Raw genomic sequence first — 27,018 nt, forward strand, 5'->3', positions numbered from 1 at the left:
ACAGTGCCTTGTTCATGCATGTGCACCTGAAAACTCACTGGGATGCCTGGCTGGCTCAGTCCGTGGAGCGGGCAACTCTTGAGCTCAGGGTTGTGAGAGACTTCTTAAAATCTTAGAAAAGAAAAAACCACTTGGGGAATTTACAGTGAAGTTTTTAAACTCCGATTATTCACATCCGAAGTCACATGGCATTTATGGAATGAAGAAACTGCTTCGCCAGGGTAAGTTTCAAACAACCTCTGGAAGGGAGAAACCACAGTTGCCTTGCAGCCATAAACTTCCAAATCCTCTAGCATTTGTTTTCAAGCCAATCGTGGGTGTAAGAAAATGTTCTCATTTTGCCTCCCAACACCCAGTTGTCATCCCTTGTCAGCAGTTTTGAATCTCCTTCCAGAGATCCTCTTATGTATGTACTGTATTCTATGCACAGAGGGCCATATATAAACCATCTTTTTTACACCAACTGATCATGCTAAATGTACATCCTTAAATTTTCTTTGGGCGCGTAGCTGGCTCAATTGGTAGAACGTGCGACTTTTGATCTCGGGGGTGAGTTGCACCCCATGTTGGGTGTAGAGGTTACTTAAAAAAAATCCTAGGGGCATGGGGTGACTGGGTGATAGACACTGGGGAGGGTATGTGCTCTGGTAAGCGCTGTGAATTGTGCAAGACTGTTGAATCTCAGATCTGTACCTCTGAAACAAATAATGCAATATATGTTAAGAAAAAAAAGATAGCGGGGGGGAAATCGGAGGGGGAGACAAACCACGAGACGATGGACTCTGAAAAACAAACAGGGTTCTAGAGGGGAGGGGGGTGGGAGGATGGGTTAGCCTGGTGATGGGTATTCAAGAGGGCACATTCTGTATGGAGCACTGGGTGTTATGCACAATGAATCATGGAACACTACATCTAAAATTAATGATGTATGGTGATTAACATAACAATAAATAAATAAAAATCCTAGGGGCGCCTGGGTGGCTCAGTCATTAAGCGTCTGCCTTCGGCTCAGGTCGTGATCCCAGGGTCCTGGGATTGAGCTCTGCAGGGAGCCTGCTTCTCCCTCTCCCACTCCCCCTGCTTGTGTTCCCTCTCTTGCTGTGTCTGTCAAATAAAAAATAAAACCTTAAAAAAAAAATGCTAAAGAAATGTAAAATTGTTCCTCATGTTGGCATCTGCACAGTGGCTTTAGAGCTTCCCAGTGTATAGATTTTATAAACAGTTCTCTCTTGATGGAACTTACTGGGTCTGTTTTCCAAAAGAGCTTACACGCCTATGACATACTAAGAAGGCAAGGTATTTCCTACAATCCCATTTGCCTGGAGGCCTCTGTTCACCTTGGTGCACATCTCCCTAAAGAGCATACTTCAACAAGTTTATGGCACTTTCGATGTTCTTGGGTTAGCTGGCTTTTTCCAAAGTGGTTTTGTTTTTTAAAGAAATTATTATTATTATTATTATTTTTAAAGATTTTATTTATTTATTTGAGACAGAATGAGAGAGAGCACGTGAGAGGGGGGGAAGGTCAGAGGGAGAAGCAGGCTCCCTGCCCAGCAGGAAGCCCGATGCGGGACTAAAGAAATTATTTTAAGAACATGATCTTCAGGGGCGCCTCTCCCACTTCCCCTGCTCATGTTCCCTCTCTCGCTATGTCTCTCTCTTTCAAATAAATAAATAAAATCTTAAAAAAAAAAAAATCTTCAGAGCCACATAAATCCCCTCTTCAGCACTCCTGAAGCCCAGATAACCTTGAGCTAGTGACTTTCCCTTCCCCAAGCTCCAGTTTCCTCCGTGTAGGATCAAAAATAGTGCGACCTCTTGGTGGTGTGAGAGTTCAGATTATACGGAGAGCGCGCAATGTTGGCTCATCTATATTTTCATTCCCTTACAGGGATAAGCTCAGTACTAGCGAATTTTTTTCTTTTCAGTTAACAGGGTACAAGTGCATGATGACAAAACTGCGGTGTCTGCAGTTATTCTGCCATTATGTCCTTGAACATTGCAGCTGTTTTCAATTTTTCCACCATTATAAAACAGCGCTGTGATGAAACGTCCAGCAGCAATAATGGGCCAGGTTCCTACTGGGGCAAAGGCCCGGTTGCTAAGGGGGAGGTCGGCGAACCAAGAAGGCTATTTCCGGTTGCCCTTAGTAAAGATGGCGGGAAGACGGGCGTCACCGCTATCGGGCTGCGGCGTCGGTGCCCTCGCCAAACATGGTGGCGTCGTGCCCGCCCCCTTAGCTGCTTCCTGTCTGTTGGGTTAGTCCCCCTACCTACTAGTTTGCGATGGCGGCAGCGATGGCGGCTTTTCGCAGTCTCCGGAACCTGCTGATACGGCGTGAGTGACCTCGACCCCTGGAAGCCCGTTGCTCTGGCGTGCTGTCCTAGCCTCCGTAGGATGGGGTCCCGGTCTGAGCACCTTAAACACAGGGGTGCATATGCTCCCAACCGAAGAGCTCCCTAATTCTTTAAGCCTGTGTCTTGCAATTGGGTCGCTGACAGCTTGGTGTTCCCAATGTGGAGTCAGTCCCATGATCAAGGGTCTGAAGGAGGCCTCACACTGAGGCCACTGATAAGTGCACTCCTAATCTGAAAGTTTGTATCTCCCTAAACTGAGGTTTCTTAAGGACCTGTGTTCCCCAGTCTAACACCACTGAGATGAAATGTGTGCCTTATGATCTTGAAGGCACTGTGTCCCCAACTTGGGGTCATCAAAGGCTCTTCTTTCCTTTGCCTCCCCAGGAGTGATGGCTCCCACCCCCCAGGGTCTCAGCCTTAGCCTTCGCCCCATGAGCTCCATTGCTCAAGATGAGGCCTCCACAGCAGCCCCCAGAGAAGCGCCAGACCACAACTATGAGTCCCTTCAGGTGACAGTTGCTCAGAAACACATCCTGCATGTGCAGCTAAACCGGCCTGAGAAGAGGAATGCCATGAACAGAGCCTTCTGGAGGTAGGGCCTGCAGATCATGGAGGCCTGCCTGCAGGAGGAGGCAGGGGCTGAGGGAGTGGGCAGGGGTGGGATGTGGGCGACAGGTGACATGAGGGCAGGGGTACCCTTCCAAGACACAGCCTTTTTCTCCTTGCCCCTCCCAGAGAGATGGTGGAGTGCTTCAACAAGATAGCACAAGACCCTGACTGTCGGGCTGTGGTGATCTCTGGTGCAGGAAAATTGTTCACTGCAGGTACCGGGTACTCTCCACCCCTTCCAGTCTCCCCTGCTCCTGGCGATAGAGCAAGGCTTCTTCATTAGGGTTTCAACCAGCTCCTAACTTCCACTTTTATCTTTTTTTTTTTAATTTTTAAAAAATATTTTATTTATTTATTTGATAGAGAGGACACAGCGAGAGAGGGAACACAAGCAGGGGGAGTGGGAGAGGGAGAAGCGGGCTTCCCGCTGAGCAGGGAGCCCAATGCAGGCGGGGCTCAATCCCAGGACCCTGGGATCATGACCTGAGCCGAAGGCAGACCCCCAACGAACTGAGCCACCCAGGTGCCCTTTTTTTTTTTAATTTAAAACATTCAAGGGGCGATTGGGTGGCTCAGTCGTTAAGCGCCTGCCTTCGGCTCAGGTCATGATGCCAGGGTCCTGGGATCAAGCCCCACATCGGGCTCCCTGCTCAGTGGGGAGCCTGCTTCTGCCTCTCCCACTCCCCCTACTTGTGTTCCCTCTCTCGCTGTCTCTCTCTGTCCAATAAATAAAATCTTTAAAAAAAAAAGTTAAAAAAAACCCAAAACACTCAAATGCCAAAATGAGTCCAACAGAACATGACAGGATGATGGACTTTGAAGTCTGACCCATGGCCTTGACCAAGGCCCTTAACCTCTCAGTCTGTTTTGTTTTTGTTTTTAAGATGTATTTATTTATTTGAGAGAAAGAGAAGGCACAGAGGGAGAGGGAGAAGCAGACTCCCCGCTAAGCAGGGAGCCCAGTGCAGGCAGGGCTCAATCCCAGGACCCTGGGATCATGACCTGAGCCGAAGGCAGATGCTTAACGACTGAGCCACCCAGGCACCCCACCTAGTTTGTTTGTTTGTTTTTAATGTCACTAAAGTGTACTGTAACATGCTTTCATGTAATTACTCAACACACACAAACTGATTTCCAATTACATGTCTGTTAGAACTTTTAATTGTCCTACAGGTCTGTTCTTCAGACTGGATAGTTTCCATTGACCACATTCACTGAATCCTTTGTCATCTCTATTCTGCTGTGAAGCCCATCCAGTGATTTTTAAAATTTCAGATACTGTAGTTTTCGGTTCTCAAATTTCCATTTGGTTCTTTTTTTATATTTGCCATTTCTCTCCTGAAGTTTCATAGCTTGTTATTTGTCACAAGCATATTTTTCTTTGCACTGTTGATCATCATTCTATCCACTGCTTTAAAACTCTTGTCTCCTGATTCCAGCATCTGGGTCACCTTGGGGTCAGTTTCTGTTCATTATCTTTTCTCTTGAAAGACTGGGTCTCATTCTCCTGTTTGTTTGCATTTGGAATAAGTTTGGACTGTATTCCAGATACTGGGATATGGAAAGATGTTGTGGAAACTCTGGGTCCTATGTTGTACCTCCAAAGAATGTTGAGTTTCCTGTTTTAGCAGCTTAGTTGGAATCAGTTTTTAAATCTCTTGCTGGTCTGCATGCATGGTTCATGGGTCAGCAAGAGACTTGGGCAGAGGTTGTCCACAGAATTTGGGGCTCCCCTCTCTGGCTCTCTCTTTTCTGGAATTTCCCCCCTCACTTTCCAGCAGCGAGGGTCACCCTGGACTCTCTTTTCTGGTTCTTCAAGCACAACTTCCAGCCTCCCCTCAGTCTAGAATTTTTTTTTTTTTTAAGATTTTGTTTATTTATTTATTTGACAGAGAGAGACACAGCAAGAGAGGGAAAACAAGCAGGGGGAGTGGGAGAGGGAGAAGCAGGCTTCCCGCTGAGCTGGGAGCCCGATGCGGGGCTCCATCCCAGGACCCTGGGACCATGAGCTGAGCCGAAGGCAGACGCTTAACTGACTGAGCCACCCAGGTGCCCTAGATTTTTTAAAAACAGCTAACTCACGGAGCACCTGGGTGGCATAGTCAGTTAGGGGTCCGACTCTTGGTTTCAGCTTGGGTCTGATCTCAGGGTCGTGAGATCGAGCCCCACATTGGGCTCCAAGCTCAGCGCAGAGTCTGCTTGAGATTTCTTTCTCCCTCTCCCTCTGCCCCTTGAGCTCATGCTCTTTCTCCCTCTCTCTCTCTAAAATAAATAAATGAATCTTTTTTTCTTAAGATTTTATTCATTTATTTGGGAGGGAGTGAGCAAGAGAGAGCACAAGCCGGGGGAGAGGCAGAGGGAGAAGGAGGCTCCCCGTTGAGCAGGGAGCCCGATGCAGGGCTTGAAATCCCAGGATCCTGGGATCATGACCTGAGCCAAAGGCACTAACTGAGCCACCCAGACGCCCAATGAATGAATCTTTTTAAAAAAATTTTTTTAAAGGGGCACCTGGGTGGCTCTGTAGGTTGGGCATCTGCCTTCGGCTCAGGTCGTGATCCTGGGGTCCTGGGATCAAGCCCCACGTAGAGCTCCTTGTTCAGTGGGGAGCCTGCTTCTCCCTCCGCTTGTGCTCTCTCTGTAAAAAAAAAATTTTAAAAGAACCTCTAGCTAACTCACTTGGTGCCAGTCCCTTCTTTCAAGTGATAACTTCCTCCAGAGTCTGCCCCGTTCCATCAGGTGGTGGTTTATATCTTGTTGGCCCAGAACACACGTCATTGTCATAGGTGGGCAGGTCCATACCAGAAGGGAAACACCATATACCCTGATTGCCTGCACAGAGGGACTCAGTGGTGACCGAGGCAGCCCAGGGCCCTGGCGGCACAGAGTTGCCAGCCCAGTGGGGAAGATAGACGGTAAACAGTCTATTTCTGGTTGTTTCCCCTGTTAGCTTCTTTTTTCTTTTTCTTTTTTTTAAAGATTTTATTTATTTATTACAGAGAGAGAGAGAGAGCATGAGAGGGGGGAGGGTCAGAGGGAGAAGCAGGCTCCTCGCTGAGCAGGGAGCCTGATGCGGGGCTCGATCCCAGGACCCCGGGATCATGACCTGAGCCGAAGGCAGACGCGTAACTGACTGAGCCACCCAGGCGCCCCCCTGTTAACTTCTTTACGTGTCCCTTGTTTACTTTCTACCCCTCTCTCCATTCTCCTTTTGTTGATTTTGTTCGTTCGTACAACAAACACCCAGTGCCAACCCCTTCCTGGGTGTCAGGGACCTAGAAGCAGGCAGGGAGGCCCTCGTTCTCGGCCCTCGTCCTCATGGAGCTCGTGCCTGAGAAGCGAAAGATGAGGCTTCATCGTGGTGGTGCCAGGCCTGGGGGCCTCACCTTCCAGCTCCCGGCTGACCATAGCTGTCTGGTCCCATTTTCAATAGCAAGACTCTCAAGGCCAGAAAGAGGAAAATGTAATTAGTAGTTCCACCGATAGAATGAGAATTAAGAAAAAAGAAAAAGAAAAAAAGAGGGACGTGCCCACACTTACTTCCTATCTGCAGGGTGTCTGGACACTGTACACATATTAATTGATTCTCCCCGGAACCCTTCCGGACGGGTGCAGTTATCATCCCCCATTTTATGTGTGAAGAAACAGACGCCCAGAGAGAGGAAGAAACTTGCCCAGTTCCCACAGATGGGAAATGGCAGAGCTGGGATTATTATTTTTTTTTGAGAGGGGGAGAGAGAGCGTGCATGTGAGAGCAGGAGATGTGGGGGCAGTGGAAGAGAGAGAATCCCCACAGAGCACGGAGCCCAATGCAGGGCTTGACCTCATGATCCTGAGATCATGACCTGAGTTGAAATCAAGAGTCAGATGCTTGGGGCCCTGGGTGGCTCAGTCGGTTGAGCATCCGACTCTTGGTTTCGGCTCAAGTCAAGATCCTGGGGTACTGGGATCGAGCCCCGCGTTGGGCTGTGTGCTCAGTGCGGAGTCTGCTTGTCCCTCTCCCTTGCCCCTCTCCCTGCTCACTTTCTCTCAAATAAATAAATAAATCTTAAAAAAAAAAGTCAGATGCTTAACCGACTGAGTCCCTCAGGTGCCCCTAAAACGTGTAGGACTTTTGTTGATGTATCCGATGCTATTTTGAATAATGAATAACGGAGCTAGGATTATGAATGAGATGTGGAGAATTTAGAGGTTCCCAGGGGAGCCAGATGGGGGCCTTATCTGTAGTGAGCAGTTCTTTTTTTTTTTTTGAGAGAGAGAGGGAGAGAAAGCGCACAAGCAGGGGTGAGAGGCAGAGGGAGAAGCAGGCTCCCCGCTGAGCGGGGAGCCAGACACAGGACTCGATCTGGGATCGTGACCTGAGCCAAAGGCAGAAGCTTAACCTTCTGAGCCACCCAGGCGCCCTGCAGTGAGCAATTCTTACATGGGAGAGAGGACACCTTGGACCATGGTCTGGTCCTTTATCTCAAGGGGTTGCAAAACGGTGTGTGCAGGGCCAAGTGGGGTAGGTAAACCAGAAAAGCCAGTGAAAGGAGGTGTCGCAAGGTGCCAAGCTGGGCTTGTTCTGGGAGGCCACGTGGGTTCCGTTGAGTCACACAGGCTTCGCATACGTGCTGGCAGGCTGAGTAGTCAGGTGAAGGGCCTCTGGGGTTCTGTCTCCTCCCATCCTTGCATCCCAATCAGCTCTAGGGAGGGTTTTACCCTCACTTTCTGGAGAAGAAACCAAAGGCCCAGAGGATGAAGTCGCCCCGCCAAGGTCACACAGGGGAGTCCTGTCTTACCGATATTTACCTTGCAGAAATTCAGCTCTACCCTGAGTCAAAAATCCTCAGGTCTCTCTTATTTAAACAAGCTGAGGAGGCGGCAGAGCCCCAGAGGGCCGGGGGTGTGGCCACATGTGGGAATGGTTTTTCAGGTTTGTCTGATAGCATTCTTCAGAGGCAAAAGGATGAGAATGATTAACCCCAGGAGGAAGAAAGTGAGGGATGATTCTGCTCAGAACTGCCTCATAGCAAGGTCTCCCTCAGAGTAAAAGCCGAAGTCCACCCCCTGGCCCGCGAGGCCCCGCACAGTCTGCCCCGTCACCTAGATTCCCGCCTCCTCCATGTTCCTCACACAGATCAGGGGCATTCCTACCACAGGGCCTTTGCACTGGCTCTTCCTGACATTTGGAACTCTGATCCCAGACATCCCTATAGCTCCCTCCCTCTTCTTCTTCAGATTTTTACACAAAAGTCACTTTTTCAGGAGCGCCTGAGTGGCTCAGTTGGTTAAGCATCCGACTCTCGAATTTGTCTCAGGTCATGATCTCAGGGTTGTGAGATGGCTCCATGCTAAGTATGGAGCCTGCTTAAGATTCTCTCCCTCTCCCTCTGCCCCTCCACCTCCCCCATCCTACCCCCCACCCCTGCTCATGTAAGCTCTCTCTAAAAAAAGTCACTTTTTCAGTGAGAGGGTCCCTGACCACCCCATTTATTATTATTATTTTTTAGATTTATTTATTTTAGAGAGAGAGCAAGAGGGGGGGCAGAGGGAGAGAGAGTCCCAAGCAGACTCCACTCTCAGCACCCAGCCCAACGCAGGGCTGGATCTCATGACCCTGAGATCATGACCTGAGCTAAAACCAGGAGTCAGTTGTTTAACTGACTGAGCCACCCAGGCGCCCCCCTGACCACCCCATTTAATGCCAAAACAGCCCTCACTGCAGGCACGCACCCCAACACACTCCATTCCATGTCCCTGCTGTAATTTTCTTTCAGCCCTTGTCACCACCAGACAAAATGTATTTACTTATTCATCCATCTTCCCCATTGAAGGGCAGCTCAGTGTTGTCTGTATTGTCCACTTATTGAGCACCTGCTGCATACTAGGCTCTGTTGAGGCACTGGGAATGCAGTAGTGGACAGAAAGCACTCCACTCCTGGAGCCGTCTTAGAGGGGGAGACAGGCACTAAATGAGATAAGCACACAATTGTGTGATAAGGAGAGGGCAGTGACTGAGATAAGACAGAGAGGGAGGTAGAGGGTGATGGGGCTCTCAGAGGAGGTGACCTTTGATCTGTGGCCTGAACAGAAAGATGGAGCCAGTCTTTCTTTCTTTCTTTTTTTTTTTTTAAAGATTTTATTTATTCATTTGAGACACAGAGATACAGAGAGAGAGAGAGCATGAGCAGTGGGGGAGGCAGAGGGAGAGGAAGAAACAGACTCCCCGCTGAGTCAGGAGCCCGATGTGGGGCTCGATCCCAGGACCCTGGGATCATGACCTGAGCCGAAGGCAGACGCTTAACCATCTGAGCCACCCAGCCGCCCACTTTTTTTTTTTTTTTTAAGATTTTATTTATTTGACAGAGAGAGTGAACACAAGCAGGTGGGGAGAGGCAGAGGGAGAGGGAAAAGCAGACTCCCTGCTCAGCGAGGAGCCTGCTTCTCCCTCTAACCCTTCCCCTTCTCATGTACTCTCTCTCTCTGATTCTCACTCTCTCAAATAAATAAATAAATCTTTAAAAAAAAAAAAGAAAAAGAAAAACAAGGCCCTGGGAAGGGACTGGGTGGTGGTGTTGGCGCAGCTACCGGAGGCCTGTGTTCCCACAGGAACAGGCTGGAAACGGTGTTCAGGAGGGCTGGTGAGGTCTTGGCACATACCTTGTATTCTCTTCCAAATAAGTGAGATGGGAGGGAAGAGAAGGAGGCCCTGACGTGCTCACGAGTTCGTTTGGCTGCGTGTGGGTTGGAACGGCCAGGGCAGGGCTGGGAGCAGGGAGACCAGGGGAAACTATTTTAGCCAGAGTGCGGGGTCCGGGAGAGTGATTAGTGGAGGACAGGTTAGATTTGGGATCGTCTTGCAGTTGGAGCCCACAGAAATTGCTTCATCGCGAGTCTTCCTGAGGAAATGTTACCGCCATTGACTCATGCCAAAACCCTTGTCTCTTCTACCACCTGGCATGATGGTGAAAAGCATGACGTCTGGAGCCAATGCATGGGTCTGGGCTTAAAATCCCATTGCCACCACTCACAAGCCAGCGTGACCTTGGGCAAGTGACTTAAACGTCACGTGCCTCAGTTTACCCCCCCCAGTAAAATGGAGATAGTAAGAGGACCCAGCTCTATAAATGTTAGCTTTCATTTATTTCACACCCCATATGCAATCCATCGATAGATCTTGCATGAGCAGCTTTTCCACTGTGGTGGTTTGGGGGTTTGAATCTGCTAAGTCTGAGTTCTGACCTCTAGTTGGGGCAGTGGGGGCGGGCAGGGGAAGGGGGTGCCTGGGAGGCTACATGAGCCTCCTCATGCCTCCCCACCAGGCATTGACCTTATGGACATGGCTTCAGAAATCCTTCAGCCCCAAGGAGATGATGTGGCCCGCATCAGCTGGTACCTCCGGAGCCTCATCAGCAGATACCAAGAGACCTTCAGCGTCATTGAGAAGGTTCTCTGGGGGGCTGGCAGGGCACCCCCCCCCACCCTGTCCATCCCTCCTGGACCAACCCTGACCCCACCCTTCCTGTTCCCTTGCAGTGCCCGAAGCCGGTGATCGCCGCCATCCATGGGGCCTGCATTGGTGCGGGTGAGTCTGAGCTACCCACCATCCATCCGGGCACTCACTCTAGCTGCTGCTGCCTCCCCACCTCAACCAGTGACCTCCAGCCTCAGATCAGTTGCTAGTTAAACCCTGCCCAGAGGCACAACCCCATCACCTGGGAGGAGGGGTCGGTCCTTGTGGTGGTTTGATGCGCCTGGCCTCCCCCTCGCAGGCGTGGACCTCATCACTGCTTGTGACATCCGGTATTGTGCCCAGGATGCTTTCTTCCAGGTGAAGGTGAGCCATCCTGAGCTGCTTCCTCAGATCCTGCTTAGAGGTGGGCGACGCATGGCAAGGCAGGGGCAGAGCGGCGACAGAGCAGGTTAAAGGGGTGGGGTGAGAGTGAGAAGGGAGGGCTTCATGGAAGTTAGTCAGAATTGAACCTTAAAAAGTAACACTTCGGGGGCCCCTGGGGAGCTCAGTTAGTTAAGCATCCAACTCTTGATTTTGGCTCAGGGTCATGAGATTGAGCTCCATGCATTGGGCTCCATGGTCAGCGGGGAGTCTGCTGGGGATTCTCCCTCTCCCTCTGCCCTTCCCCCTGCTCTCTCTCTCTCAAATAAATAAATAAATCTTAAAAAAAAAAAAAACCAAGGTAACACTTGGGCCATGAAGGAAGTCAAGGGTAGGCCATTGCAATCCATTTGGGGTTTGGAGTGAGTAAAGGTATGGGGGTGAGGAGGAGGCTGGGGTTGCTGCTGGGATCAGTGCTGGAGAGGACCCGAGGCAGGATGGAGCAGGGGGTCAGATGGGCAGGGTTTGAGGGCTTCCCTCTGCAGATAGATGTGACCAACCTCGACGAGTTGGCAAGGCAGAGGAATTGGGAGGTGGGCTGTGTTCTAGGTGGAAGGAACCAAGTACTGACATGATGGCTCCTCCCAGGAGGTGGACATAGGTTTGGCGGCTGATGTGGGAACGCTGCAGCGACTGCCCAAAGTCATCGGAAACCAGAGGTGGGTGGAGGAGCCCGGGAGGGGACCGCAGGGCATCTCCTGGACCCAGGATGACTGCGGTCCCCTGATCCGCCCTGCCCTCTTGCAGCCTGGTCAACGAGCTGGCCTTCACTTCCCGCAGAATGATGGCTGATGAGGCCCTGAGCAGTGGGCTGGTCAGGTAGGAGCCACGGCCTGTGCGGGTTAAGAGCTCAGGGACAACCTGGGCAGGGCCCTTTGGGTCCGGGTGTATCCTCGCAGCGTTACAGGGGGGCTTACTTTCTCTGGGTGGTCAGTTCTTGAGGCTGCAGTCCAGTGCCCTGCTCTGATTGGTTCATTTCACTGGGCGGTTTTCTGCTTTCTGCTGTGATTGGCCACTTACTCCTCCGTGGGCGAGACTCCCTCGCACACTGCCGCTTCCCCGCCCTCCCCAGTGACTGGTTCCCTTCATCCGCAGCCGGGTGTTCCCAGACAAGGTGGGTATGCTTGATGCGGCCTTCACCCTGGCGGCCGAGATTTCCACCAAGAGCCCCGTGGCAGTGCAGGGCACCAAGATCAACCTGGTCTACTCCCGCAATCATTCGGTGGCCGACGGCCTCAACTACACGGTAAGGCTCTGTGGCCAGCCAACCACAGCCCTTTCCTGATCCCAGAGAGGCCAATCAGGGCCCAGCAACCTGCTGCAGGCCTTGTCCTCTGATTGGTGCACTGCTGTCCCTTCCCTGTTTTTCATTGGCCCAACTACAATCTTTCCCCGCCCCTGCCATTACACTCCACCCTCTTTATCCAGGCCACCTGGAACATGAGCATGCTGCAAACCCAGGACATTGTTAAGTCCGTCCAGGCTGCCATGGAGAAGCAGGAACTGAAGAACGTCACCTTCTCCAAGCTCTGAGAGCTGCCGAGGCCCAGGGCCTGGCCTTGTCCCACCTCATGCCCATTTCCCCATCCACAGAGAAGGAGAATTAGTAAAGATGGTCGCCTGGTGGCTTCTCCCTTGGTCTCCCCCGTTTCTAACCTTATAACCCTGATTTCCTCATGCCCAGGGCCTTATCTTCACCCGAACAATAAAGCAACTTAATGCACGCGGTGTGTTTATTGGAAAGAAAGGAGAGGCAGAAAGGAGCTAGGACATCCTTGAGGGCTCCCAGGACTGCCTGCTGTGCTGAAGGTTGGGGATGGAAATTTGACCAATGGGAACTGGAGCCGTGCAGGCGCTGCCCATTCAGAGCTGGCGGTAGACGGGCCAGGGCCCATAAAAAGTCTGGCGGGCTTGAGCAAGCAAAAGTCATGTGGCTTCCTCTGGGCTGGAAAGCTCCAGATGGTCTCCCTGCCTGCTCCAGGCTTGAGGGCGGTGTTCACTCTACCAGGCACCCACTCACTGCACAGCCTAGTGGGATCTGATGCCCCAGTCTGGCTGGAGTTCAGTTGCTACCCAATCTTGGGCCAACTGCTTCATTTTATTTTATTTTATTTTTTATTTTAAGTAGGCTCCAGCCTCAAGGTGGGGCTTGAACTCACCATCCTGAGGTTAAGGGGTCACATGCTCTACCAACTGAGCCAGCCAGGTACCCCTGCCTCATTTCTTTTAAACTTCAGGTTTTCATGTCCACATATAATCCCAACCTCCTGGGTTTATGTTTGGAATGAGTGCCAGAGGCCAAGGATGAATTTAGTGCCTTCTCTTCTCCAAGTCCTGTTCTGAGCATTTATTATCTTAGTGATTCCTTCCCAGGCTTCTATGAGGTTGATACTATTAAAATCCCCATTTTACAGATGGGCAAAGGGGGAAATTGAGGTTAAGGCCCTGAGCCAAGACAAAACAGCCAGGAAGTGGCCGACGCAAGAACCTCTGGCTCCAGAAATCATGACTGAAACCACTATAGCTACAGTCTAATGTACATGGGTCGGGCACATAGTGGGCATGCAATAAATATAGGCCCTTGGGGCACCTGGGTGGCTTGGTCGTTAAGCCTCTGCCTTTGGCTCAGGTCATGATCCCAGGGTCCTGGGATCGAGCCCCGCATCGGGCTCCCTGCTCCACGGGGAGCCTGCTTCTCCCTCTCCCACTGCCCCACTTGTGTTCCCGCTCTCGCTGTGTCTTTCTCTCTCTGTCAAAATAAATTAAATAATAAAAAAAATAAACAAGTGTAGGCCCTTTCCTAGTTCCTAGGGGTGTCCAGAGCACCCCGTTCCTCCCTGCTTTAATTTCCTTCCGTTGCCCATCTGTCATGGGCCACTCCTGCAGCCTTGCCCTGCCCAACCCTCCTGGTCTTATCCTCCCTCTGCTAACAAAGGTCTGGGCAGGCTTTTATGGGCTCTGATAAGGCCCTGGCAGGGCCAAAGTTCATTAGCACTTCCTCTTTGCAGAAGGGCCTAAAGTATCCCCCGCTCCGGCCTGATCTGGGTGTGTCTCCCCACCCCAACCCCCAGCCTAGCCCAGCTGATCTGGATTCTGGCTGGTGACCAGTGAAGCTAGCAAGAGAAGGGACACAAGGGGGTGCCCGAAAAAGACGTGAGCCTGGGATACCCAGAAGAGGGACCCCACAGACCCTGCCTAGCCAGCCACTCCCTTTTCCTCAGGTATAAGAGCCACCCGCCACCTGCCACCATTACCTGCTTTACATCTCTTCTCACTGGACAAGCCACCAGCCCAGCCTCTCAAGATGGCCTATATCCCTGCACCTGGCTACCAGCCCACTTACAATCCGGTAAGATGGTGACCCAGGACCTAACCGCGGGTCCCGGTTAGCTCCACCCTGACCCCCCCCCCACACACCAATTTACTCTCACCCTGATCCTTGGAGGCGCCCTCCCCACCCTGGAGTCTGATTTCACCAGTACTCACCCTGAAGCTTGATTTGCTCCTACCCTGACCCTCGGGCTATTTATGTCCATCCCTGACTCGTGGCCCTCTTCCCCTTCACGCTGACCCCTCACCCCTGGTGTCCCCTCCCTCGCTAATGAGAGCGGGGGGCTTCTCGATGAGGGGTAAAGGCTTACCAGTCTCCTTCCACAGACTCTGCCCTACAGCAAGCCCATCCCGGGTGGTCTCAGTGTGGGAATGTCTGTGTACATCCAAGGAGTGGCCAGCGAACACATGAAGAGGTAAGGTACTCCCCCCCATGCCAGATGAGGCTGGGGGGGGCCACAAAGAGGGGCTTCCATCCCTAATGCAGGAGGCCTTCTCCCCTTCCTCCACCGTGCTTGGGAAGTCGGCTCTGGGTCACTGTACCCAATAGCCAAAGACCATCCCGAGCCTGGGACGTCCAGGGCATGGTGACAGGAGGGGGGAGCCTGGGGGCTGGGGGGGGCGGAAGGGCAGTCAGGGAGGCTCACCACCAGAGGCAGTCCAGGAGTTGGAATGTCGGATTGGAACTGCTGGTTCTGATAGCAAGAATTCAGATCACAGGCTCGGAGCCAGCCAGCTCTGTGACGGCCCAACTGTGTGACTGGGAAACCTCTCTGTGCTTTCTTTTCCCATCTGTGAGATGGGATTGCTTTGATTCAGTGTGTAAAACATGTAGAACTGCAAAGGAAGCATTAAAATAAGTCTTAGCATTTTTTTATGGCCTTAAGATGGTGATGACAATTGAACTGACCTCAAGGCACTGTTGGGGTTTTTGTTTTGTTTCTTTTTTCTTTCTTTCTTTTTTTTTTTTTCTAAGATTTTATTTATTTGAGAGAGAAAGATAGAGCACAAGCAGGGGAAGGGGCAGAGGGAGAAGCAGATTCCCTGCTGAGCCCGGAGCCTGATGCGGGGCTCGATCCCAGGACCCTGGGATCATGACCTGAGCTGAAGGCAGATGCTTAACGACTGAGCCACCCAGCACCCTGGCACTGTTGTTTCTTTATTCATCGTTTTTTTTTTTGCTCACTGAATGCTCACTATGTGCCTAGCCACTGGGGACAGAGCAGTCCCCAGGACCAAGATCTCTGCTCACATGGAGCTGACATCCTAGTAGAAAGGAGAGACGAAAGATAAAAATCAAATGTGCGGGGTCCAGTGGTGCTAAGTGCTATGGAGATAAATAAATAGGGAAAGGAGATGGGGAATGGATGTAGGGGGGAGAGGGGCGTGGCATTGTCCCTTTAAATAGGGTAGCCGGGGAAGGCCTCTCTGGGAAGGGAACACTTTCGCAAAGACCCAAAGGAGGGGAGGGAGGGAGCCTGGGAGTAGAGACCAGCAGAAAGAACAGCCGGTACAAAGGCCCTGAGGCAGGTGTGTGGTTGCCCAGTTAGAATAACTTCAGGGGTGCTGGCATGAGCGGAGGCGTGGGTGGTGCTCTGACTTGGCTGTTCATTGGGTCCCCCTGGCTGCAGGTGGGGAGTGGCCTGGGGGGGGCAGGGTGGCAGCAGAGAGACCTGAACAGATATGTGTAAGGTTCCTAGGACAGTGTCTGGCCCATAGTGAACGAGGAAATGCAGGAGTCTAAATTGCCAAGTTGGGAGAGGCGGGGGGGGGGGGGGGGGGGCGGGGCGGTGGCCTGGTAAGGAAAGGGAGAGAGGGAATGCGTTGCCAAGGGAATCTGCCTCCTGGACTTCAGGGGCACTGCCCACCCCCTCCTCTCTAGTGCCAACAGTGGCCAAGTGTGTTGTCCCGTTTTGTCCTCATCCCCCAACCCCCTCCCGCCCAGTTCAGGGACGTGTTCCAGGACCTTGGAACAGGGTAGGTTAGGGAGGGCTTCCCGGAGGAGGGCCCCATGCGCGGGCAGGTGGGACCAGGGGGAACAGACCTTCCTGTCCCGCCAGGTTCTCCGTGAACTTCGTGGCGGGGCAGCACGCGGGAGCGGACATTGCCTTGCACTTCAATCCCCGCTTTGATGGCTGGGACAAGGTGGTCTTCAACTCGCAACAGGGCGGCAAGTGGGGCAGCGAGGAGAAGAAGCGGAGCATGCCTTTCCGCAAGGGCGCGGCCTTCGAGCTGGTGTTCATGGTCATGGCGGAGCACTACAAGGTCTGAACTCGGGGGCGGGGCCTCCCCTCCTCCCTCCCCTCTTCCTTTCTTCCATCTGTCCCTGCCCCTCCTCCCTCTCCCCACCACCCTTCCTACCTCATTTTTTTTTCCTTCCTTTCTTCCTTCCTGCCTAGTAAAACATTTTTCTCCTAAAAAACATTCTTTTTCCTCTTGTTTCTCATTCCTATTCCTCCACGGGGGACAGCCTTCTAATGTTTCATGTGTCTCACCTTGTTCCTCTGTGTTCTTGCAAAATGCGTATTTTTGCTATTTTTTTTTAAAGGTTTTATTTATTTATTTGGGAGAGAGAGAGAGCGCACACACGAGCAGGGGGGAGGGGCAGAGGGAGAGGGAGAAGCAGGCTCCCCGCTGAGCAAGGAGCCCCACGGCTTGATCCTGGAACCCTGGCTGGGATCATGACCTGAAACACCCAGGCGCCCCTATTTTTGCTATTTCTTCTGGTGAACTCTGAGCACACACAGAAGGAAGAGGGGGCACAGCCACCCCCTGGTCTCCTTGGCCAGTTCCGGATCGCTCTGCTGTCACCCTTCCCTCACACTTCCCCTTGCATAGGATGTAAGAGCAAATCCCAGATATCATGTTATTCATAAATATCTCGAGTTCCAGGAGCACATGATGCCATTGCGCCACGGAAAACACTGACCGTTCTTCCTCAGCGCCCCCACATCCAGTCAGAGGTCCGGTCACCTCATAAATACCTTAACGTTTCTACACTTGGAACCAGGCCGTGGATAAGGCCCACATGTTGTGACTGATTACTATTATGCAAGCATTTTTTTTTTAATGTGTTATTGAAGAGTGCGGGTCATGTGTACCCAGCTCACTGGTTCTTCATAGAAAGAACACACCCGTGAAACCAGCACCTACGTCCAGAAACAAAAGCCCTCTAGCCCCAGAAGCCCCCTCGTGTCCCTTCCAGTCCCCTTGTCCCCAGGGGTGGCCTTTATCCTGACTTCTCTTGGCCTGGATCTGTTCCTGTGTCTTTATTTTAAATTATTATTATTATTTATTTTATTTTACTGCGTGGAGCCCAGAGCAGAGCTTGAACTCGCAACCCTGAGATCAAGACCTGAGCTGAGGGGTGCCTGGATGGCTCAAGTCGTTGAGCGTCTGCCTTCAGCTCAGGTCATGATCCCGGGGTCCTGGGATGGAGTCCCACATTGGGCTCTTTGCTCAGCGGGGAGTCTGCTTCTCCCTCTCCTCTGCCCCTGCCCATGCTTTCTCTCTCTCTCTCTCTCAAAAATAAATAAAATCTTTAAAAAAAAAAAAAAAAGATAATTAGGCAAGGCTCGACAGAGGATTTCCAGAAAGCCTTTGACATGCCTGGCTGGGTTTTAATGTTCCCAACAATCCCAGAGCCAGCCTCCATTTTACAGATGAGGAAACAGGCTCAGGGAGGGGAAGTGACTTCCCTGAAGTCAGACAGCCCACACGTCATCCCTGAGGTCGGACAGTCCACACGTCAGAGCTAGACTCAGGCCCAACTCATTTGGTGCCAAAACCAGGACTCAGACCGGATCCTCTCCGGATGGCTATCCTGACTAAATTCTCTGTTCTCTTCCATCCGCCAGTCTGTGAGCTGACTTTTGACCCTGGCTTGACCTCTGACCTGTGGACTCCAAGATTCCCCATTCCCTGGCTATCTAGCTCCCCTCCAAGACTGGAGTCCAAGTTAAAATGATCGTTGCTCCCTACTTTCTATGTCTGCCTTCCCAAGGTCCTGGGTGCTGACTCTGACCTTACCCCTGCCCCCCAGGTGGTGGTAAATGGAAATCCCTTCTACGAGTTCGGGCATCGGCTGCCCCTACAGATGGTCACTCACCTGCAAGTGGATGGGGACCTGGAGCTTCAATCAATCAACTTCATTGGTGGCAACCCGCCCCCAGGCCAGGTGTGTGGCATCTTCCTCGCTTGTACGCCCCGCTTCCTTCCTTAGTCCAGGCCCACATTCATCTGCGTCCCGAGCCCGTGCTCTGTGCCAGGGGCCGCAGACCCAGAGGCAACCGACCCCGGCCACTGGGAAGACGTTTCACCAGACGGCGTTGGCTGCAAGCAGTCAGGGCAGGGATGGGAGACAGACCCGAGATGTGGGGGGGCCAAGGGAAGGGCTTCCTGGAGGAGGAGGAAAGGCGTAAGCTGAGTCAGGAAGTCAACATAAGAAGGGACAAAAGCCACAGGAACCACAGGCAAGTTCACAAGCAACTGCCTAACACGGCTAGTCACCAAGAAAGTCACTTCGAATCACAAGGAGCTGCCGTCCACACCCGCGGGAAGCGCTGTGCGGAGAAAAGCGCACAACAACAATTGTGGGCGAGCCTGGGGACCGGCCCACACTCCCCTGGAAATGGCCGGGGGCAGACACGCCCCCGGCGACCTAGAAGCCCCACCCCCAGGGCCACGGTGAACAAACAGCCACCAAAACAGCCACTGCAGCCCTAGACTCCCGCTGGGCGCTACACTCCCCAACCCGTCAGGCCCCTCACCTCCACGCTTGATGATCCTCGGGCCCATTGGACAGATGTGGGAACTGAGGCACAGAGAGCTTAAGTAACTTGCCCGAGGTCACAGAGCTGGTGAGTGGCCGGCGGGGGTCTGTGCCCAGATGAGGGACCTGCAGGAGTGGAATGTCTTCATCTGCGAGGGGCCACGGTCCTGCGGGTGTTCATTTTACCATGGTACTTCATCCATGCATTTGAACAAGAAAAACGACAATAAGGCTATTTTGGAAGGGCCTTCAGAATCGCTGGCTTAAAATGGAAGTCAAGGCAGAAAGGCGATCACTGGGAAGAGGAGGGAACCAAGAGAAGGAGTGGATATAACTTACGGGGGCGGGGGAAGCTTTCCAGCCCGCACCTGTGAGAAAGTGCGGACAAGAGAGACACAGAGACAAAGACAGGAAGAGACAGAGACTGAGAAACAGGAACAGAGACACACGCAGACTTGAGAGAACCCGAGGCCGGCAGGGGAGAGGCACGACTGCTCGGTGCCCCAGCGCTGGGCACCAAGAGTGAGGGCCACATCCTGACTGGGGGTGAGGTGAGCAGGGGTATCTGTGGTGTGGGCTGGGAGGATGTTCTGAAGAGCGTTGACTTTATGGAAGCTTCCAGGCTGAGGGGGACGAGGGGGCGGATGAGGACTCCGGGACAGGAGGAAGCAGGATAAGGGAGGTAAATAGAATTTACCAGGCCTGCCCTAAAGGGGTGGAGTGTCACTGCTCACTGGAGTTCATGGCAAGTTCCTAAACATGGCAAGTTCTTCTCCACTCATAAGCCACTAGGTGCCACTCTTTGACCCCAGAGTTCCCTCGGACGGGGGTGGTGGGCCTGCCCTGGGCACGCATCCTTGACACCCTCCAGGCCCTAATTTGGGGTCTCCCTCATTGCCTGCCTGCCTTCACACATTGCCTTTTTGTCCACAGACACCCATGGGAACTCCAGCATACCCAGTAAGTACCTGCTGATGGGCGGTGGGTTTCTCCTTATGGTGGGGGTTTGGTGGCATGAGGAGGTCTTGGGGCAGCCCAAAGACCCCCAGCCCCCCTCACCATTTCTGCCTTCTATCCGTCTGTCGGGTCCTGGACACACCCACCAACAGCCAAGTCAGCTGCCTGTAAGTGGGAGGGTTGTGGGGCCATTTGGTGGGGGGGAGGGGTGGAGAGAAATGCGGGGGCCAAGGAGGTTGGGCCCCCAGTCATACCCATCCAGCACCCAGAGATATGCCTACATGTAGTCAGTGTGCCATAAATATTTGTGGAATGTTATAGACGAATATCTCTCCTTCCTCACTTTGCAGACCATGGAGGGACCCCCGATCTTCAACCCGGTAAAGTGTCCTGTGGGAGTTTAGGGCTCTGTGGCAGGCAGTTTGTGGGGAAGCAGGAACTGATGGTGGGTAGGGGGCCCTGACCACTGGGGCCCTGAGAGGGTGGGAAATAGAGTGGGCAGAGGTTGTTGGGTTGGGAGGTAGGGAGAGGATGGAGTTGGTGGCCGGAGTGGGGAGCGGGTGGGGGTTGGGGACATTTCCTAGGAATGGGCACCCCTCTCTGAAAATTTGTCCCTGCCTGGCCTCTGGTGACCTGAGAGATAATAGGACCTCATGTTCTCTTCCTACAGCCTGTGCCATTTAGGAAGAGATTGCAAGGAGGTCTTACAGCCCGAAGAACCGTCATAATCAAGGGCTCCATACCCCCCATGGGCAAGAGGTACACAATCTAGACTGAGGTGGGAATCCTCAGCACCCTTCCTCCCTCAGACCCGGGAGTCTGGGCCCCAATCCCCTTCTCCCTTGGAGAACCAGGCACTGACCCCCATCTGACTCCCACCTCCGGCCCTCTCTGCCTTCAGCTTTGTCATCAACTTCATGGTGGGATCCTCAGGGGACCTGGCTCTGCACATTAACCCTCGTCTGACTGAGGGTCTCGTGATTCGGAACAGCTATCTGAATGGTTCATGGGGATCCGAGGACAGGAAGATCTCCTACAACCCATTTGGTCCTGGGCAATTCTTTGATGTGAGTCTGGGGTCCCCTTCCCACCCCCCTTCCCTCCAAAGCCTCTGTCCTGGCCCTGGCCTCAAGCCTGCCCTCTCCCTGCAGCTGTCCATTCGCTGTGGCATAGATCGTTTCAAGGTTTACGCCAACGGCCAGCACCTCTTCGACTTTTCCCATCGCCTTTCGGCCTTCCAGAATGTGGACATGCTGGAGATCCAGGGTGATATCACCTTGTCCTATGTCCAAGTCTGATCTATTCCCTGGGCCATAACTCTTGGGAACACAGAGTGAAAGATCCCACAGGACTCCCTTCTAAGCCCCTAATAAAATGCCTGTGCGTGTCTCATGAGTGTCTGTGACTCCATTCACCTCCCTCACTGGTTCCTTCCTTCCTTGATTCAATCATACACTGTCCATTCAGCCATACAGTCAACTGTCCATCCATCCTCCCATCACAATAAATCTATGAATATCCCAGACCCAGATCTTGGGATTTATGTGTATCAGCTTGTTCAGTCCTCACAAAAACACCAGGAGGTGGGAACTATTATTATTGTCCCTCTGGAAAAGATGAGGAAACAGGCAAATTAAAATAAAGCAAATTGCCCAAGGTCACACAGCCCATCAATGGCAGAACGAGGTTTCAAATCAAGGTGGTCTGGCTACATACTTAATCGCTATACAGTCCGTTTTTCCATCCATCCATGCATCCGCCTCTCCATTCATCCATCTCAACATCCATCAATCTCTCTAAATATCCATCCAAGTATATGTTCATCCATCCATCTAAACATCCAACCAGGGGCACCTGGCCGGCTTGGTTGGTGAAGCAAGAAACCCTTGATCTCAGGGTTGTGAGTTTGAGCCCCACGTTGTGTAGAGATTACTTTAAAAAATTTTTTAAATCTAAAACATAAAAAATTAAAAAAAAAAAAACAACCATTCATCCACTCACCTGTCCGTCTAGCTCTCCACCTATCCAACTATTTGTCCACTCATTCGCCAGCCAACCCTTCAACCATCCATCTGACCATCCAGCCATTCAAATTTCTAACCATTGATTTATTTACTCATCTATCTGTCTATCCATTCAGCCATCCTTACACCCAACTCATGCATTCATCTCTTCATCCCTCCATTTGTCCATGCAATTCTCTGCCTTCCATCACATCCATCCATCGATCCATCCATCGATCCATCCATCCATCCATCCATCCATCCTCCATATGCCCGTTCATCCCACTGTTTGGCCATCCATTTCTTCATTCTCTATCCTGTCATCCATCCATCTCTTTAGGATCTATTCTTCCATCCATTTCCAACTGTTTGTCCATTCGTTTATCATTTCATCTCTCCATCTGTCCACTAACCGTCTGCCATCCATCCAATTGTCTTCTTACCAAGTCAGTCTTGGTTGATTCAATCATGTGTTCATTTATTTACACTTTCATTCACCCATTCATACATTCCTTTATTCATTCACTCACTCATTCACATATCCATTATTCAGGCATTTTTCAGTGTCCATTCATTCGTTCATTCATTCTGTTTATTGTCTCATTTATTCTTCTAATCTACTTCTCAAACTTGCCTGTACATTCCAATCATCTGGGGAGCTTTTAAAAAATATTGATACATGACCCCAATCCAGACCATTGTTAGGTTAAACCATATGCACATGCCATTTTTTGTAGGGTAAAAGCCAATAATTTTGTATGTTCTAGCCTGGTAAATCAGTAGTGGGTCCTAGGCACCAATATTTTTCTTAAGCTCTCCAGATGAGAGAATCAAAGCGAGTTGACAAAGCGGTAGAACCACTTTGGCAAACACTGATCAAGGATGTTCTGTGGACCCTCAGACATGGGGTGGATGCTGGGGAGGTTGGGAATGGAAGAGGGCTGACCTGGGCAGCCTCCAGTCTGAGATGTTCTTTTCCTCCTTCTCGGCCACATGGGAGTGGAGACTACTTCTTCCTTTTGCTCCCCTCTCTCCCTGGGCAGTCACTGCCCAGGGTGACATGTCCCAGGGATAGCAGTGGAGAGGCAAATCAGTAGCAGAGCCTTGAGGGGCTCAGGGAGAGGGGCTGAGACTGGAAGAGCCGGAGAGGTCATGTTTAGTTTTCTATCGATGCTGCAACATGTTTGAAGAAATAATGGCTGCAAACTTACTAAAGCTCATGAAAGCCATTAATTTATAGATCCAAGAAGCTCAATGAACTGCAAGTAGGATAAATACAAAGAGAGCCACACCTAGACCCATCATAGACAAACTGCTGGAATAAAATAAAAGAGAAGGCTTTGAAAGCAGGAAGTGAAAACAGCGCATCATGTAGAGGGGAACAGCAGTACAATTAACAGCTAACTTTTTGTAGAAACAGTGAAGATCAGAAAGCTGTTGAATGATTCAGTCAAAGTGCTGCTAAGAGAAAAATAAAACTGTCAACAAATAATTCTATACTCAACAAAACTGTATTTCAAAACAAAAGCAAAATAAAGACATTCCCAGATGAACAAAAGCTGAGAATTCATTGCTACCAGAGCTGCTGTCTAGGGAATGCTAAAGGAAGTCCTTCACGATGAAAGAAACTGACCTCAAGCAGAAACTCAAATCCACAGGAAGAAATAAAGAGCCCCAGGAATTATAAGTATGTAGATGAATATTTTTTAATTGTATAAATATATTTTTTCTGTTTACTTCTTTTGATTTCTCCCCCCCACCTTTTTTTTTAGTTTTTAGTTGTTATTTTGTTTTTCTTAGTAATCTCTACACCCAACATGGGGCTCGAGCTCATGACCCGAAGGTCAAGAGTTACATGCTCTCCTGACTGAGCCAGCCAGGTGCTCATCTTTTGATTTCTTTTAAAATATTTTATAAAGAAGATTATAACACTATATTGTCAAGTATATAGCATATCTGTATGTGATAATATTTGACAATAATAGCACACGGTGGAGTAGGAAATAGAGGTTTATGGAGCAAAGCTGCTACATTTTACTGGAATTCAATCAGTATTAACTTAAACTTGACTGTGGTAAGTGGGGCATCTGAGATTACTTAAAAATAAAATCTTCATTTTTTAAAAATAAAATCTTGGGTGCCTGGCTGGCTTAGTTGGTTGGGTGTCTACCTTTGGCTCAGGTCATGATCCCAGGGTCCTGGGATCAAGTCCCTGAGCAGGGAGCCTGCTTCTCCCTCTGCCTGCTGCTTCCCCCACTTGTGCTCTCTCTCTCTCTCTGTCAAATAAATAAAATCTTTAAAAAATAATAATAAAATAAAATCTCTAAAAATAAATAAAGTTGACTGTGATAAGTTAAGATATATATTGTAATCCCTAGAGTGACCACTTAAAAAACTACTTTCAAAAAAATACTGCTAAAAAAAATCAGTAGAGGAATTTAAACGATTCATTAAAAATTGTTTGACACAAAAGAAAGTAGTGAAGGATTAACAGAGAGCAAAACCAAATAGCAAACAAGGCAGCCGGAAAGGCAATTATCTCAATGATTACATCAAGTGTAAATGATATAAACATTCCAATCAAAAGGCAGAGACTGATGTCGTGGTCAGCCACCAAGGTGGCCTCCAATGGTGCTCACACCCTTGTGAACTCTCCTCCCAAGCTGTACCTGGGTTGCTGTGTGTGACTAGGAATATGGCAGAAAATTAGGTTCTAAGAGACACTCCAGCTTCTCTCACTCCTGGATCGCTCCTCTAGGAGGAGTCAAGATGCTCCTCCAACAGTCGTGTGTAATGGCCCATGTAACGAGAAACTGAAAACTGCTGCCAACAGCAAAGTGTGTGAGCCTCCCCAGAAGAGGCTCCTCTCGTCCAAGTCAAGGCTTCCGCGCAGAGGTTGCAAACCTTTTCTGTAACAGCCGCATGGTGAATATGTTAGGCATTGGGGGTGATCTGAACTCCACCGACCAAGCACAAAAGCAGCCATTGGGCAGGATGGACATGCAAGAGGCTCGCTGTGTTCCCATAAAACCTGAGTTATGGACACTGAGATTTGAATTCCATATACTTTTTAGTGGTAGGAAATACTCTCCTTTTTATTGTTTTCAGCTATTTATTTATTTATTTTAATTTTTTTAAAGTTTTATTTACTTATTTGTCAGAGAGAGAGAGCACAAGCAGAGGGAGAAGCAGGCTTTCCGCTGAGCAGGAAGCCCGGTGCGGGACTCGATCCCGGGACTCCAGGATCATGACCTGAGCCAAAGGCAGTCGTTTAACCAACTGAGCCACCCAGGCGCCCCTGTTTTCAGCTATTTAAAAATGTACAACCTGGGCGCCTGGGTGGCTCAGTTGGTAAAGCGACTGCCTTCGGCTCAGGTCATGATCCTGGAGTCCCAGGATCGAGTCCCGCATCGGGCTCCCTGCTCGGCAGGGAGCCTGCTTCTGCCTCTGACCCTCCCCCCTCTCATGTGCTCTCTGTCTCTCTCATTCTCTCTCTCAAATAAATAAATAAAATCTTTAAAAAAAAAATTAAAAAAAATAAAAAATAAAAAATAAAAATGTACAACCTATTCTTAGCCTGGGAGCCATACTCAACAGGGCAATGAGTTGGTCTGGCCACAGCTGGAGTTTGCGAAAGCTTCTTTCTGATGATGGCAACTCCACAGATGGTTTGAGCGTAACTCCGTGGAAAATCAGAGCCACAACCACCTGGATCCTAACTTCAGAAACTGTGTAAGATCATAAAAATGTTATGGTGCTAAGTTATGGGGGTAATTGATTAGGAAGCAATCCATTAGTAACATACGGTCGGACTGAATTAGAAAGCAAGATCCAAGTAAATGCTGTCTATAAAAGACACACTTTAGATCTTAGACACCAATAAGTTGAAAGTAAAAGGATGAGAAAAGATATACCATGGGGGCGCCTGGCTGACCCTGTTCGAGGAGCATGGGACTCTTGATCTCGGGGTCATGAGTTTGAGCCCCACGTCAGGTATGGACAATACTTAAATAAATAAATAAACTTAAGAAAAGATACACCATGCCAACAATAACCATAAGAGAGTAAGAAGGACAGCATTACTATCAGACGCAATAGATATTAAAAGAAATTATAATAGGGATGCCTGGGTGGCTCAGGTGGTTGAGCATCTAACTTAGTTTCAGCTCAGGTCATGATACCACAGTGGAGGGCTCCAGCCAGAGTCAGGCTGCTACTCAGCAGTAGACTGGGAGTCTTCTTCAAATTCTCTCTCCCTCTCCCTCCCCCACTGCCTCTCCCCTGGCTCGTGTATGGACTTGTACGCCAACCCCCCCAGCCCAAATAAATAAATAAATAAAATCTTTAAAAAAATAAAAATAATAAATTGTACAGAGGGGTGCCTGGCTGGCTCAAGTCAGTAGAGCATGTGACTTTTGATCTCAGGGTCATGAGTTCAAGCCCCATATTGGGCATGGAGCCTACTTAAAGAAATTGTACTAGAGACAAAGAAGGACATTTCATGGTGATAAAAGGGGCAAGACATCAGATATATACACACATATACATATATAGTAAATATATGTATCAAATAAAAATGTATACTAACAACAGACCCCAAAACACATGACAAATAGACCACTGAACAATTATAAGTTGCAATACCCCTCTTTCAGTAACTGATAGAACAACCAGACAGAAATTAGTAAGGATGGAAAAGACATAGACATGATCAACCAGTTTGAACTACAAGCTAACATTCCACCTAACAAAAGCAGAACATACACTATTTTCAAGCATACTTGGAAAATTCTCCAGAGTAGATCATAAAATAAGGCCATAAAAAAAGTTGTAATAAATTTACACAAATTGGAATCATACCTATTCTCCAGACTTAATGGAATTAAGTTAGAAACCAACCATAAAAAAAATTTAGGAAATCTCCAAAAATGTGGAAATTAAACAACACCCTTCTAGATGGCCCATGTGTTAAAAAAGAAATCAATAGGGCGCTTGGGTGGCTCAGTTGGTTAAGCAACTGCCTTCGGCTCAGGTCATGATCCTGGAGTCCCGGGATCGAGTCCCATATCAGGCTCCCCGCTGAGCAGGGAGTCTGCTTCTCCCTCTGACCCTCCCGAC

At 50.2% G+C, this 27,018-nt stretch overlaps 2 protein-coding genes across 4 annotated transcripts; both read left to right on the top strand.

Moving 5' to 3' along the window:
• Positions 1-2,160: 2,160 nt before the first annotated feature.
• On the top strand, positions 2,161-12,565 carry ECH1 (enoyl-CoA hydratase 1). Its single transcript, XM_021701112.2, has 10 exons — positions 2,161-2,337; positions 2,742-2,949; positions 3,093-3,181; positions 10,268-10,392; positions 10,482-10,530; positions 10,718-10,782; positions 11,428-11,498; positions 11,587-11,658; positions 11,935-12,085; positions 12,268-12,565. Exons 1-10 carry the CDS (start codon positions 2,286-2,288, stop codon positions 12,370-12,372), a joined length of 987 nt encoding a protein of 328 aa, XP_021556787.1. The 5' UTR covers positions 2,161-2,285; the 3' UTR covers positions 12,373-12,565.
• Positions 12,566-13,576: 1,011 nt separating this feature from the next.
• On the top strand, positions 13,577-21,282 carry LGALS4 (galectin 4). Of its 3 annotated transcripts, none has more exons than XM_021701113.1 (9): positions 13,577-14,188; positions 14,497-14,585; positions 16,230-16,434; positions 18,212-18,346; positions 19,874-19,900; positions 20,248-20,277; positions 20,568-20,656; positions 20,799-20,964; positions 21,049-21,282. In XM_021701113.1, exons 1-9 carry the CDS (start codon positions 14,144-14,146, stop codon positions 21,193-21,195), a joined length of 933 nt encoding a protein of 310 aa, XP_021556788.1. In that variant the 5' UTR covers positions 13,577-14,143; the 3' UTR covers positions 21,196-21,282. The 3 variants fall into 3 exon arrangements, with proteins under 3 accessions (XP_021556788.1, XP_021556789.1, XP_044767302.1); XM_021701114.1 differs by lacking the exon at positions 19,874-19,900 and adding an exon at positions 20,025-20,064 and having other exon boundaries at positions 14,144-14,188; positions 18,212-18,345; XM_044911367.1 differs by lacking the exon at positions 19,874-19,900 and adding an exon at positions 19,960-20,053 and having other exon boundaries at positions 14,144-14,188; positions 18,212-18,323; positions 20,238-20,277.
• The last annotated feature ends 5,736 nt before the right edge of the window (positions 21,283-27,018 follow it).

The sequence above is a fragment of the Neomonachus schauinslandi genome, chromosome 16 (genome assembly GCF_002201575.2).
Source record: "Neomonachus schauinslandi chromosome 16, ASM220157v2, whole genome shotgun sequence".
Lineage (NCBI taxonomy): Eukaryota > Metazoa > Chordata > Mammalia > Carnivora > Phocidae > Neomonachus > Neomonachus schauinslandi.

Coding starts and splice junctions, on each gene's coding strand:
- ECH1 (XM_021701112.2), top strand. CDS start 2,286: ATGGCGGCAGCGATGGCGGCTTTTCGCAGTCTCCGGAACCTGCTGATA. Junction 2,338..2,741: donor CCGGAACCTGCTGATACGGC/GTGAGTGACCTC, acceptor TTGCCTCCCCAG/GAGTGATGGCTCCCACCCCC. Junction 11,659..11,934: donor CTGAGCAGTGGGCTGGTCAG/GTAGGAGCCACG, acceptor CTTCATCCGCAG/CCGGGTGTTCCCAGACAAGG.
- LGALS4 (XM_044911367.1), top strand. CDS start 14,144: ATGGCCTATATCCCTGCACCTGGCTACCAGCCCACTTACAATCCG. Junction 14,189..14,496: donor ACCAGCCCACTTACAATCCG/GTAAGATGGTGA, acceptor CTCCTTCCACAG/ACTCTGCCCTACAGCAAGCC. Junction 18,324..19,959: donor TCAATCAATCAACTTCATTG/GTGGCAACCCGC, acceptor TGGTGGCATGAG/GAGGTCTTGGGGCAGCCCAA.